The 14347-nt window shown below is 55.5% G+C and overlaps 1 protein-coding gene across 2 annotated transcripts in view; it reads left to right on the top strand.

Annotated features, from left to right (window-relative positions):
* Positions 1-14347, top strand: part of RYR1 (ryanodine receptor 1) — a 118047-nt gene that overhangs the window by 102015 nt on the left and 1685 nt on the right. For both annotated transcript variants that reach the window (XM_060084001.1, XM_060084002.1), the window contains 11 exons: positions 2168-2980; positions 3705-3757; positions 4352-4505; positions 5537-5623; positions 6782-7033; positions 7852-7982; positions 9962-10004; positions 11164-11294; positions 11396-11456; positions 11841-11987; positions 12403-12537. In XM_060084001.1, the coding sequence (XP_059939984.1) occupies positions 2168-2980; positions 3705-3757; positions 4352-4505; positions 5537-5623; positions 6782-7033; positions 7852-7982; positions 9962-10004; positions 11164-11294; positions 11396-11456; positions 11841-11987; positions 12403-12537 (2007 nt within the window). The remainder of the gene's footprint in view (positions 1-2167; positions 2981-3704; positions 3758-4351; positions 4506-5536; positions 5624-6781; positions 7034-7851; positions 7983-9961; positions 10005-11163; positions 11295-11395; positions 11457-11840; positions 11988-12402; positions 12538-14347) is intronic.

Below are 14347 nucleotides of genomic sequence, written 5' to 3'. Positions count from 1 at the left end.
CACCCACACTCTTGTACCTGAACCCACGTGGTTACACACACCTTGCTCACCTTACCAGCAGCCCCTGGTGTGCCCTCTCTTGGCCCTGGCCTGCCCATGCCCACTCTTCTGCACACTCACCATGGGGGCTCTAGGGTGCCCTGATGACTGGTGACTGGCATTTTGTGCCCCCAAATGCCCTCTGAGTTCCTAGCACACAATGCCCCTCCCACTTATGCTGGGCCCACATGTGGGTGCACCTCTCTTGCACACTCACTCTGAGGATGCCCGTGTGCATTCCTGCAGCCCTGGCATGCCATATGGTTGCCCGCCCTCACTCCTTCACCCACACATGCCCTGGCACACCCATGCTCCTTCATGAGCACTTGGACAACCCTCACCAACTCACCTACAAGAGCCCCTGCATGTCCTTGGTGGCCAGGCCTACTCCTTGACCTGATGTGCCCCAAATATGCCCAGCCTACAAGTGTTTGAATGCCCCTTACACACTCACTTGCTCCAAAGTACACTCACGTAGCCCCAGCACGCCCCAGCCCACCTCACACACTTAGCCTGCATGTGGTTCCCACCCCCCATTCTCTCACCCTCCCATGTGCCCCTCACGCACGCTCGGCCCCTGGCCCTGCCCCTGCTGTCCAGGTGGCCCTCCTGCCCACACTCACAGTGCACGCCCAGCCTGCGTGCTCCTTACCTGCCCCTTGCACTCCCACTTCCTTTTTCTTCCTCAGATGCCCCCAGGCACCTGCACACTCCTCCCACTTGCTCTTGCACACCCTTCCCACCTTAACACTCACAGTTCATGAGACTTGCACTCCCATCATCTCCTCAACACCTGGGCCCCTTGAGTCTCCCCCTCAGTGACACCTGGCTCATGCACGCCCGGGCTTGTGCCCTAGCCTGAGCCCTGCCCTCACGTTCTGGGCCCTCTTACACTGACTCCCGGGTCCTCTGGCACACTCATCCTGCCGCACATGCACTGACCATATGAATTGCAGACCCCTCCCACATTTACACTCCCCTCCCACGGTTTCACCCAGGCCCTTGCATGCGTGTCCGCCGAGCGCACTGAGCCGGGCACGGTCACATTCTTCCCACGTCCTCCCAGGCCGCCACGCCCTCCCCACACCCGATTCCTCCCTCAGTCCTGGTGCCCTCTCACAAGGCTCTTGAACATCGGCCCTTTCACATACTCCACCGGAACTCCCAAGGTTTTGCACACTCACCTGTGTCCCTTGGGGCACCACTGTATACTCATCCTCCTCTCCAATCTGGCTTAAAAGCCGTTGCATCGTCCTTGATTGAACCTGGGACGTCTGCACATCCCTGCATCTGCAGGAAGACCTGGTTCACCACTGGCCCTTCACACTCTAGTACACCCTGTGGGAGCTCCGCCCCTCACGTGCACCCCACGTGCACACTCTTTCTGTTAGTGTTATTCCTCCAAACACCCACTTCCTCCTGCTCACTCCTTCCCATTCCCACGTTCTCCTACCGGTCCGGACTCCATGTCTGCCTGCGTGGCCCTCTAGCGCTCATGCAGCAGCACCACAACAGCACGCACTATATGGCGTCTGGTAGGTGCCAGGCACTGTTCTAATCACTCAGCATCTATTAACTCATTTAATCCTCACGCCAGCCCTTTTATGCATGGGTCCTACTATTATTCCCCGATTTACATAAGTGGAAACCGAAGCCCAGAGAGTTAAGTCTAACTCAGTGGCAGAATCAGCATTCGAACCCAAGCAGGCTGGCTGCAGAACCTTTGCCCTCAACCACTATGCTCCGTCTGTCGGAGCCAAGAACATCCGTCCTGGAACCAGCTTGTTGGGAATTCGAATCCTACACCTGCCACCTCTCAGCTGCATCACCCCGGACACGTGACTTTCTGGGCTTCCATTTCCTCATCTGTAAAATGGGGATATCGGCCCCTACTTCTAGGATGGTTTGTGCGGATTTAATGAGATACCATACATAAAATGCTGGATACAGGGCCTAGCCTTGCTGAGGTTCTTACAAGTGCACCTACAGCGAGCGCTCTATAGGTTCGCTTTCAAAAATAAAGACGACGATGCTTAGAACAGAGGCGAACGCGCGTGGCTGCCACCGCTGTTGTCCTAAGTCCCCGCCGACGGCGCCCCCATCACGTCCCCTCCGCCCCGCGCTGCAGGTGAAGGAGTCGAAGCGTCAGTTCATCTTCGACGTGGTGAACGAGGGCGGCGAGTCGGAGAAGATGGAGCTCTTCGTGAGCTTCTGCGAGGACACCATCTTCGAGATGCAGATCGCCGCGCAGATCTCGGAGACCGAGGGCGGGCCGGGGGAGAACGACGACGAGGGCGCGGGCGCGGCGGAGGCGGGCGCCGAGGGCGCAGAAGAGGGCGTGGTGGGGTCCGAGGGCGCGGCGGGGACGGCGGCGGCGGGCGCGACGGCGCGGCTGGCGGCGGCGGCGGGTCGGGCCCTGCGGGGCCTCAGCTACCGCAGCCTGCGGCGGCGCGTGCGGCGGCTGCGGCGGCTGACGGCGCGCGAAGCCGCGACGGCCGTGGCCGCGCTGCTCTGGGGGGTGCTGGCGCGCGCGGGGGCGGCGGCCGCGGGGGCGGCGGCGGGCGCGTTGCGCCTGCTCTGGGGCTCACTCTTCGGCGGCGGCCTGGTGGAGGGCGCCAAGAAGGTGAAGATGACCGAGCTCCTGGCGGGCATGCCCGACCCCACGGGCGACGAGGTGCGCGGCGAGCAACCGGCCGGGCCCGGAGGCGACGCGGACGGCGAGGGTGCGGGCGAAGGCGCGGGCGACTCCGCGGAGGGCGCGGGCGACGAGGAGGCGGTGGCGCAGGAGGCCGGCCCGGGAGGCACCGACGGGACTGTGGTCGTGGCCGAGGATGGCCCCTTCCGGCCCGAAGGGGCCGGAGGCCTCGGGGACATAGGTGATACGACGCCGGCAGAGCCGCCCACTCCCGAGGGCTCCCCCATCATCAAGAGGAAGCTGGGGGTGAGAGCGCGGGCTGGGGCTTCAGGGTTTTGGAGAGATTGGGGTAGGAGGCAGGGTGAGAGAGGGAAAGAGAGACAAATAGAGGTTGGAGAGCGGTGCACAGAGAGAGGAAAAGGGCGGAGAGAGGGCCTGAGAGATACGCAGAGACAAAGAGAGACACACTGAGAGATGGACGCAGAGATGGAGACCTGGAGGAAGTCTCCCGGTGAAAAGGGTAGTGATTCTGGGAGAGACAGAGAAAAAAATATCTGGAGCCAGAAAGAGCAAGAGATCCAGAGACCAAATTAGAGGAGAAGCAGGACCAAGAACTAAAAAGACCCAAGATAGGGTCAGAGACACTGGGAAAGACCCTCAGAGATACAGGCGGTTGTGGGGAATTAAGTAGTCCACGTGACAGAGGCCCCTAAAGCATCCTCAGGCCCTCAGTGCAGTAAGTGCCATGGGGGTGCGGTTGTCAAGGTGATGGAAGGCCATGAGGGGAGGAGAGCTCCACTTGGAGCCAGCCTGACTCTGCACAGTGCTTTAGCCAAGGCACTCCACCTTTCTGAGCCTCAGTTTCCCCTCTGTACAATGAGAATCATAATCCCTCTTCTGGGGGGGTGGGGGTGGGAGTAAAACTTAGATTGCCCAGGAGAAACGGCCAGAAAGGGACACAGAGAGGAATAGGCAGGTCTGAGAGGCGCTTGGGGTGCAGGCTCAGCCCTGATACTTGCCCTGCCGCCAGGTGGATGGAGAGGAACAGGAGCTGCCTCCAGAGCCGGAGCCTGAGAAAGCCGAGTGAGTGGCCTTGGGTCCAAGGGGCCCAGCCCCTATCACTGCCTCCCTCCTGGACTAGAAGCCTCCTGAGGTCAGGGCCTGAGGATGTCCTGGTCACTCTGGGACCTCAGCATCACACATCCCAGGCCCAGGTCCGGAGGAGGGCCTCTGTGAAAGGCAGTAGAGAAATGAACGCTCCTCTCTTACCTGCAAGCCTTCCTACCAGCCGTTCCCTCCGCCTGTGACACCTTCCCCTGTGCTTCGTCTCAGCCTTCCTCCTCCTTCCCATCTTGGCTCACATGGCTCCTCTGGGAAGCCGACCTTGACATGCCCCCTAAGTTGAAGAGGTGTCTCCTCTGGGCTCCCATAAGCCCCTGAGCTACCCTCGTCCCAGCCCTGACCACTCCGGGCTGCCACTGTCTGGTGACGGGTCTGTACCCCATTGGACTAGAGCCCCATGGGGACAGGGCTGGATGTTGTCTCACCATTGTGTCCCCAGCACCATCTAGACCTGGACCAGGCATGGGGTGGGCCCCAGCGCATGGCTTTGAATGAATGAATGAATGAATGCATTTCCCAGGCACCTGCTCACTCTCTCTGTGTCCTGCCCTGCAGTGCTGAGAATGGGGAGAAGAAAGAAGTCCCCGAACCCCCACCAGAACCCCCCAAGAATACAGCTCCTCCTCCCCCTCCTCCAAAGAAGGAGGAGGCTGGAGGCGGGGGCCTGGAATTCTGGGAAGAACTGGAAGTACAGAGGGTGAAGTTCTTGGTGAGGACCCAGCAAGTGCACCCTGAAGCCTCCTCTCCCAGAAAACATTCACACCACCTCTCCCCCAACCCTGTCCTTGAGCCCACCTGAGCCAGGCTCATCTCTGTGGGGAAGTCGATATGGGCAGAGAGCAGAGACGTCCCCAGGCAGAGCAGGACCTGGGCACAGGGCAGCATTTTCAGGTGGTCCCTACTTGGCTCTTCGGCCTCTCCCTGCTCACAATCCTTATTCCAACCTCCCCTCTTTTGCGCACCTGGGGCCACCAGCCTCAGCTTCCCAGCCCCATCCTCTATCCAGAGCTAAATCCAACTGAGGCCATGGCTCTGTTCCCCCCACCGTGGCCTAGTTCTTGGCTCTCAGCCTTCAGGATGGAGCTGCCACACCAGCCCCAGCTCCTCCTGTGGGGGGAGAATTCATCTCCTCATCCAGGCCCAGAAGAAGGGAGGTCGGGGCCCAGGGTTCCATCTGTCCTATCTCTTCTCGAGGCCAGCCTGACATGAGGGGCTGAGGGAAACATGTTGGACAGAGGGTGGTTCAGTGAGGATTTGGGGGAAGAATGGGGCATGGAAAGAATGATGGAGAGAAAAAGAGGAAGGGAGAGGTGGAGGTAGATGTCTTCTGCCTGGAATAAAGCAGACAGGGTACCCTCACCCAGGAAGCAGCATGGCAGAGTGGTTGGGAGTGTGGACTCTGTAGCTGGACCTCCTGGCTTCAAAGCCCAGGTCTGCCACTTCTTGGCTACGTAACCTTGGACAAGACAGCTCACCACCCTGAGCCTCCATTTCCTCATCCAGGAAGTGGGCATATCAGCAGTACCTACTTCATAGGGTTGTGGTGAGAATTAAACAGGTTCACGTATATAAAGCTCTTAGCCCAGGCCTTGGTATACAATAAGCACTCAATAAACGGGAGATTGTGGGACCAGATATTAAGGACCCCGGTGCTTGGGTTGTGGGTGAATGTTGGGATAAATTCTCCCGGGAAGCGAGTGGACCGTGAGCTCTGTCTTTTTCTTTCTCTCCTCATCTTAGAACTACCTCTCCCGGAACTTTTACACTCTGCGATTCCTTGCCCTCTTCTTGGCATTTGCCATCAACTTCATCCTGCTGTTTTATAAGGTGCTGATCAAGAGGGGCCGGGAGGATCAGGCGCTTACCTGGGCTGTGGGGCGGCAGGCTCAGCCCCTAACGGGTTCCCAGGGCCCTTGCAGTTCACCAGGGACAAGGTGTTGGGCTCAGGGTCCCCAGGAAGGTTCAGGCTGAACACCTGGAGCTTAAGACCCCTGTGGTGGTGAGTCTGTGTGTCTGGGTCCATCTGGAACAGATGCCTGAGTGCCCTGTGGGAGTTAGTGCAGGGAATCAGTCCTGGGTTCCACGCTCAGCTCTGCCACTGGCCAGCCCTGTGCCCCTGGGTGCAGGCCTTCCGCTCTCTGCAACACCCGCTGATTCGGTTACATCTCTTTGTTCTCACATAAGCTAAAGAGAAATTTGTGGGGAGGAGGAAATGGGCAGCTCATGGAAGAGAAGGAGAGGGCTATGAAGCAGGCCTACCAAAGGACAAAGGGACCCTCGGGGTCTTGCACGAGATCTAGATAACAGGACAGAGGGGCGATCTAGCAGAATGGTCAGAGCGTGGCTTCTATAGGATCAGAGTCTGGCTCCACCACTCACTGGCTGCATGATGTTAGGCAAAGTTCTTAACCTTTCTGTGCCTTAATTTCCTCATCTGTAATATGGGATAATAACAGAGCCTACATCTTAGAGCTGTGGGAATTAAAAGAGGATTAACATGAGGAATTCCCTGGCGGTCCAGTGGTTAGGACTCCACGCTTTCACTGCTGAAGGAACGGGTTCAGTCCCTGATCAGGGAACTAAGATCCTGCAAGATGTGCGAGGCCCAGCCAAAAAAAAAAAAAAAAAGAGGACTGATGTATGTAAAGCACTCAGAATAGTACCTGACAAAAAAAAGGTGCTGTATAAATAAATGATAGCTACTACTAATTTTAGTATTAGTGTTAATATTAGTGTTAAAAGTAGTCTCTTTAGGGCTCCACTGTCAAGATGAATCAACTCTGTTTTCAGTCCTCCTGTCCCTCAGTTCAATAGTCAGATTCCCAGGACAGAATCTGATTTGCTAGCTAGGGTCCTGGGCCCACCCCTTGATCTTGATGGACAGTCCTGCAGAGACTGTATCTGATGAGGGCCCAGTTCTGGGTGTGGCAGACCAGGTACCAGGACACCGGGTCCCCGCCCTGGCTGACCTCTGTCCCCCTTTAGGTCTCAGACTCTCCACCAGGGGAGGATGATATGGAGAGCTCAGCAGCTGGGGACCTGCCAGGAGCAGGGTCAGGTGGAGGCTCTGGCTGGGGCTCGGGGGCCGGAGAGGAAGCAGAGGGCGACGAGGATGAGAACATGGTGTACTACTTCCTGGAGGAGAGCACGGGCTACATGGAACCTGCCTTGCGTTGCTTGAGCCTTCTGCATACGCTGGTGGCCTTTCTCTGCATCATTGGCTACAACTGTCTCAAGGTGGGTCATGACCACAGCCTTGGGGCTGGGGAGTGTGTGTGTGTGTTTGGAGCGGATGTGTGCCGCGGCACTGGCTGAGAGGACCTGGGGCAGGGACTGGGGCATCTCACACAGTGATTGGGACAGGGGGGGCGTCTAGGGTTGGGGTAAGGCTGGGGGACTGAGTACAGGATTGGGGTCTTTAGCAAGGGTGATATTCAGACTCGGAACTGATACAGGTTGCAGCTGAGGAGATGGGTCCTGTGATAATGTTAATTTCTGGATCAAGAAGCAAAATTTGTCATTCGGGAATATTTATATTCTACATGTTGGTCAGTTGGTGAATTAATATCTGTGAGGGTCTGTGGGCCTCAGACGTAACATGGGTGCCAACAGGGGGATGTGGATTCTGACATCAACTATGCCTGAAGCTTGTGATGCCCCGTAAGGTGTATTACGAAAACTTCAGTATGGGTTCCATGAGACCTGACTGTTCAGCAAACCTTGATACTTTACAATTGGACGAACAGAGCTCTTTTGGCTTAGAACTTTTGCAAGTGCTGTGCCCTCTGCCTGGAAGGTTCTGCCCCACTTCCACCTCCTTTCACCTGCCTGCTTTGTTCCTCCTCCTTCCCTTGGGAGGCCCCAGGCTGCAGCAGGTGCCCGTTCTGGGCTCTCCCAGCCCTGACCCCCTGACTGCGTTTCCCCACTACTACTCTGATCACTCTGGGAAAGCTCCTCTGCTGTGGGGTCTCACGAAGGCTCCAGGAGGATGTCTTAGCTCCTGCCGAAGCTGTGGTCTCCTGACACCCACCCCTTTGCCTCCCTGCATGATCTAGGTGCCCCTGGTGATCTTTAAGCGGGAGAAGGAACTGGCCCGGAAGCTGGAGTTTGACGGCCTCTACATCACGGAGCAGCCTGAAGACGATGACGTCAAGGGGCAGTGGGACCGGCTGGTGCTCAACACTCCGTAAGGGCCCAGCCCCAGCCTCGTGGTGGGCTGGGGAAGCAGAGCTGGGTTTCCACTCCACTCCCAGCCCAGGCCTCAAAAGGCCGGAGTTCCAGTCACTGCCGGTCCTGACTCATTCTCCTCAAGCCTTTGTCTTCCTCTTAGTAATACAGACAAATTTCCCCTGCATTAAAGTACCTCTGGGGGTGCTGCTGACACATGGAGTTTCCTGGGCCCCAGCCCTGGGGATTCTGGTTCAGTGAGTCTGAGGTGGCACCCAGGAACCTGCATTTTAAACTCTGTCCCCACGCGGGATTCTCACCAGGTGCCATGAGTGGGCACTATATGAAATCACTTGGTTTTTAAACTGAGCCCAGAGAGGAAATGAGGGTTGTGAGGGCAACGTGGTGGGACTCTGGACCCCCAAGTACACTCCCAGCCCATTCCATGTTACCCCAGGTCAAGTCCCATCTTATTTGTTCATACAGCGGGGCTGCATCCTTAGAGGGAGGCATGTCTAGAGTAAGAACACCAGGTCACGTTGGAACCCTGGGTTGGCCACACTCTAGCTGGGAATTCTTGGTCCAGTCACTTGGCCTCTCTGTGCCTCAGTTTCCTTATCTGTAAAGTGGGGATATATAATAGCACCGACCTCACAAGGACCTTGTGACAATGAAATGAGTTAGTGTGGTTTCTGGGGCACTGTAAGCTCTAGGTAAGGATTGGAAGTCATTTTCTTTTTTCTTTTAATGAAGGCACTTTTTTGTGTGTGTGCATCAGGTCTTAGTTGCGGCATGCAGAATCTTTGTTGAGGCACACGTGCAGGATCTTTTGTTTCGGAGAGCAGGCTTTTCCTTGTGGCGCGCGGGCTCCAGGGCGCGAGGGCTCAGTAGTTTGTGGCATTCAGGCTTTCTCGTTGAGGCGCGTGAGTTCAGTAGCTGTGGCGTGCGGGCTCAGTTGCCCCGTGGCATGTGGGATCTTCCCAGACCAGGGATAGATCCCACGTCCCCTGCATTGGAAGGCGGATTCTTTACCACTGAGCCACCAGGGAAGTCCCGGAAGTTATTTTCTTATGGGGTCCTGCCTAGTGAAGTGGTGCAAGGAGAGAGAGAAGCCATACCAAGGACATCCTATGCTCTCATTGTCACCATCAAAGACACATTTAACTTACACACATTCAAGTACACATGCTTAAGAGAGAGAGAGAGAGAGACCTATTTAAAATGGTGTCTGCCCAAGACCTTGACTTCTAAATACCATTTCCCGTGACAAGGAACCAAACTCCTTGGAGAAGTAGCAGATTTTTCAGGGCTGGGTCGGGGAAGTGTAAGATGAGCCTGGATTATCTTGTTATGTCAGAAAGCAAGGGTGTGCTCACTGAAAAATGGTGACATGCTGAAAGGACCCTGCTGCCAGCTTAGAAGGGGCTCCCCGTGGACAAATCAAGGACAGTTTGAGCATTGATAAGGATAAGAAGTGCCACAAATTGAAACACACATCAAATAGGCCTAAATCCATGGATTCATAATAAATCTCCACTTCACCCCCGCCCCCCCCCCAGCAAAACTCATCAGCCCACCTTTGCAGGATGTTGGGACATCAACTCATCAATTAGAAAACTGGTAAATAAAGGGCCAGAATCATCAAATAAAATGAAACAGTGTGAGAAAGCACCCCGGAGCCGGAGCAGGGCCCAGCTACTGGTCCCGACTCCTCCCCACCTGAGTGCAGTTCTGGGGTCTTTGCACATCCCAGCTCCGCATGCGAGCTGCCTGCCTCACCTGGGCTCCACCGACAACAGCAGCGGGGGAGGGCGGGGTAAGAGTTGACCTTGGGCAAAAGTCACCTGGCCTGGGATCTTTAGAGCCTGATCCTGAGTGAGATGTGAGCCCCCTGTCTCCCGTGAGAAAAGCATTGGAATTCCAGCCCCCCGCCCCGGCCTGGCTGGTGGCTTCTATTCCCTCCTACCCTGATGTCTTGTGGCTTCTTTCTCTTGGCAGGTCTTTCCCCAGCAACTACTGGGACAAATTTGTCAAGCGGAAGGTGAGGGGATGGGGATGGGGAGGTGGAAGGGGCTCCCGGGCTGGGTTCCTTGCTGCCACCAGGCCATCCAAACCCCGTCAAGCACTTGCTTCATGTGTGACCTTGGGCAAGAGGCTTTGACTGTCTGAGGAGCACCTCAGGTTGCCAGTCTGGAAGTGAGCATGACAGTCACCCCTCCCGCCCCGTAATGAGACGATACGTGTAACAGGCACAGCACAGTGCCTGGCGCAGAGTAAATACTCAGTGAATTATTCGTTTTGAGGGAGGAAGTAAGGCATCCTATTTTCAGCACACAGACTCTGGTGCTAGATTGTCTGCTTTTCTATTCCTAGTGGGGTCAACCTTTCTGTGCCTCAGGTTCCCTCATATTCAAAGTGAAGTAATGAGGGTCGACCCCACCAGGTTGTTGTGAAGGTTGTATGACCCACTACCTGAGCAGTATCTGGCACATAGGAAACATTAAGTTACAATCATTCTGTCACTCGACAAACGTTTATTGAGCACCTACTGTGTGCCAGGACCTGTTATAGGGACCTGGAATCCAATCAGTAAACACATGTGGACCCTCAAGTTGGAAAGACAGAGGAGGAACACATTTATAGCATTCAGGTGGTGATAAGTGCTGTAGAAGGAAAAAGCCCCGCAGAGGGGTGGGGAGTGCGTGGGTGTTGGCCCAGACAGGTTTCTCTTTCGTGCAGGGTGATCAGGAGGTGAGGGAGTGAGGCAGGTGGGAATCTGGGGGAAGGGTGTCCTGGGCAGGGGGAACGGCCAGTGCAAAGGTCCTGGGGGAGGAATGTGCCTGGTATACTTGAGGAGCTGTGAGGAGGCCAGTGTGGCTGGAGCAGAGTGAGTGAGGGGGTGAGTGGGAGGAGATGAATTCATAGATGACGGGGTGGGGACGCCAGTTATATAGGATTCCTTGTCTACCTGCCTAATAATAAATTATCCCAGTTAATTTGGCTACTGAGTGAACTGGACCTTTATCACTTTGGGACCTTCCCCCAGAGGATCTGAAGAAAGCTCTGGCCCTTCTCCCCAGAAAAATGCACCCACAATCTCTCACACAAAGTTCAGAGTGTCCCCAGACACCCCCAACCATGCAGGCTATGACCTTCCCCACTCTAGTTGTGTCTGCACCGCCCTATGCTCCCCTGCGTAGGTCTTGGACAAGCACGGGGACATCTTCGGGAGAGAGCGGATCGCCGAGCTCCTGGGCATGGATCTGGCCACGCTGGAGATCACAGCCCACAATGATCGCAAGCCTGAACCACCACCGGGGCTGCTCACCTGGTGAGCCAGGGGTGACCCTGCGCAGGCCTGGGACAGGCAGGGCATGTGACCAGGGTCTGACCCTCCAGCATCTGGCCATCCCTCTTCCCTCCACCCTACAGGCTCATGTCCATCGATATCAAGTACCAGATCTGGAAGTTTGGGGTCATCTTCACAGACAATGTGAGGGGGGCCCTGTAGGGGGGGAGGGGCCTGCAGGAGAAGGGCCCAAGGGCGTTGGGTGCTCCACCCCCAGGAGTCCCTGGCCAGGGGCTGACTCCTGACCCCTGTGCACCTCTGACCCGCCCAAGGCCCCTTACCACCCAGAACACCCTTGAATTCCCAGACTGTGTCCTTCTGCGGAGGGTTTCCCAACTCCCTGCAGAATGGCTTCCCACCCAGAGTGCTCCATTGTTTTAGAGCGTTCCTGGTCCTTCACAGAATCCCCAGCCAGAGGTGGCCCCCTGACCCCCAGAGCACGCCCAGCACTCTCAGCTGTTCCCTGGCGCCCAGAGTACTCCTTGACCCTCATGAACGCACACTGACCCCGGCTCTGTGTGCCCACAGTCTTTCCTGTATCTGGGCTGGTACATGGTGATGTCCCTCCTGGGTCACTACAACAACTTCTTCTTTGCCGCCCACCTCCTGGACATTGCCATGGGGGTCAAGACGTTGCGCACCATCCTCTCCTCTGTCACCCACAATGGGAAACAGGTGTGCAGGGGACCTGTCTGAGGGGGGTGAGCCTGGAGGGACGAGCTTGGAGGAGGGGCAGGGCTGGGTGGGCTGAACCAGGGTGGGTGTGGGTGGTGAGACCCCAGGGGGAAGGCCACCTGGGCCTAACTGGGGACTTCCCTGCTGGTCCAGCGGTTAAGACTCTGCGCTCCCAGTGCGGGGGGCCTGAGTTTGATCCCTGGTCAGGGAACTAGATCCCACATGCTGCAACTAAAGATCACACATGCCTCAACTATAGAGCCCGCGTGCTGCAACTAAGACCCAGCACAGCCAAATAAATAAATAAATATTAAATAATATTAAATACATATTTTTAAAAAAAGGACAGAGAAGGCTGGGCATGAGGGAGGGGCAAGCCCAGAGTGGAGCTGACAGGCCCATTGCCCGTCCCCAGTTGTTGATGACCGTGGGCCTCCTGGCGGTGGTGGTCTACCTGTACACCGTGGTGGCCTTCAACTTCTTCCGCAAGTTCTACAACAAGAGTGAGGATGAGGATGAGCCTGATATGAAGTGTGACGACATGATGACGGTAAGCCCCTCCCCCCAACGCTCTTGGAACAAGTTACTGACCATCCCTGACCCTTAGTTTTCCCATCTGTAAAGGGGGTTAGTAGTAGAACCTACCTGTAGACTTATTGTGAGGGTTCAGTGAGTTGACACTTGTGAGGTACTTTGAACAATGCTCAATAAATGGCGGCCACGGTTGTAATAGTATTTGAGTTTGTCAAGCTATCCTATTGGAAAGGTGCTCAGGCACGGTGCCTGACTTACAAGCCATGTGATTTGGGGTTGGCTGCTCAACCTCCCCATGCTCTGGTGTCCTCACCTGTGAAATGGGTGTATAATAACAGTGCCTACATCCTCGGGTTGCTTTTAGGACTCAGTGATGCTCCCTGACCATCTAAGATTTAAAAGTCTTAGAATAGTGCCTGGCAGGTATTAAGGGTTCCATAGATGTGAGCTACTATCATCATTATAAGGAACAGTGTCACCCAAAGCATGCTATCCGTGTTTTTATTTTCTCTTCTATTCTAGTAGTGGTGGTCATAACCCAAACTGAGTTGGTTTTTTTTTTTTTTTCTAAACTCCATCTTTTTTTTTGGCCTTACCGCACGGCTTGTAGGATCTTAGTTCCCCGACCAGGGATTGAACCTGGGCCCTTGGCAGTGAGAGTGCAGAGTCCTAACCACTGGACCGCCAGGGAATTCCACTGGACTCCATCTTTATTTTTATTATACTCCAACTGAACCTTAGCGTTTCCTCCACTTGTGAATTTTTATTTAGTTAGTTAAAAAAATGTGTTTGGGGGGGCTTCCCTGGTGGCGCGGTGGTTGAGAGTCCGCCTGCCGATGCAGGGGACACGGGTTCGTGCCCCAATCCCGGAGGATCCCACATGCCGCGGAGCGGCTGGGCCCGCGAGCCATGGCCGCGGGGCCTGTGTGTCCGGAGCCTGTGCTCCGCAACGGGAGAGGCCACAGCAGTGAGAGGCCCGCGTACAGCAAAAAAAAAAAAAAAAAAAAAAAATGTGTTTGGCCGCACTGTGCGGCTTGTGAGATCTTAGTTCTTCGACCAGGGATCGAACCTAGACCCTCGGCAGTGAAAGCGCAGAGTCCTAACCACTGGACCGCTAGGGAATTCCCCCCCAAATTAAGTTTAACCTACTATAGGCATGGGCCACAGTGGAAGGAATCATCCCAGGGCTTTATCTCAGAGATGGTCTGTAATCTGGCACTGTGCTCGCAGGATCCACTCAGCCTGACATCTGAGGCCCCACCAGACCTGGTCTTGCCACTCAACCTTGTTCCCGTCAGTCACTGGTCTTAGCTCTTACTGAAGAGAACTGGGTTCTCTCACTTCCCAGGGACACAGAAAGAACAGTGTAAAGTCTTTCCCAAGTGCCAGGCAGACCACGTCCCTCCCTCTGCTCAGAACCTTCTTGTGGTTTCCCGATGCCTTCACCATGGCTTACAAAGCCAGGGAAAAACCAGCCTGGCCTGAGACTAACCAGAGTCCTTCTTGCTTTTTGCTCTCTGGCTGCCTGGTCCTCCTTCAGTTCCCCTAAGATCATGTGTTTCCTCCCAACCCAAGCCCTTTGCATCTGACATTCTCTCTTCCTCCCTTCCCTGGCCCTTTGTACACACACCCCTTCACTTGATGCTTCACCTTCAACTTAAATGCTGCCTCCTACAGGAAGCCCTCCATGACCATTGGCTGGACCTTATTTATCTCCCTGCTCTTGCCCACAGGAACTCTATTTTCCAGCTTCACTGAACCTCTTTCAGTTCCTCACAAGAGCAAGATGCATTCTTTCCTCCCCAAATGGTGATGAAGCACATGTG

The sequence above is a fragment of the Mesoplodon densirostris genome, chromosome 19 (assembly GCF_025265405.1).
Source record: "Mesoplodon densirostris isolate mMesDen1 chromosome 19, mMesDen1 primary haplotype, whole genome shotgun sequence".
Lineage (NCBI taxonomy): Eukaryota > Metazoa > Chordata > Mammalia > Artiodactyla > Ziphiidae > Mesoplodon > Mesoplodon densirostris.
This window is presented reverse-complemented; position numbering and strand designations above follow the sequence as displayed.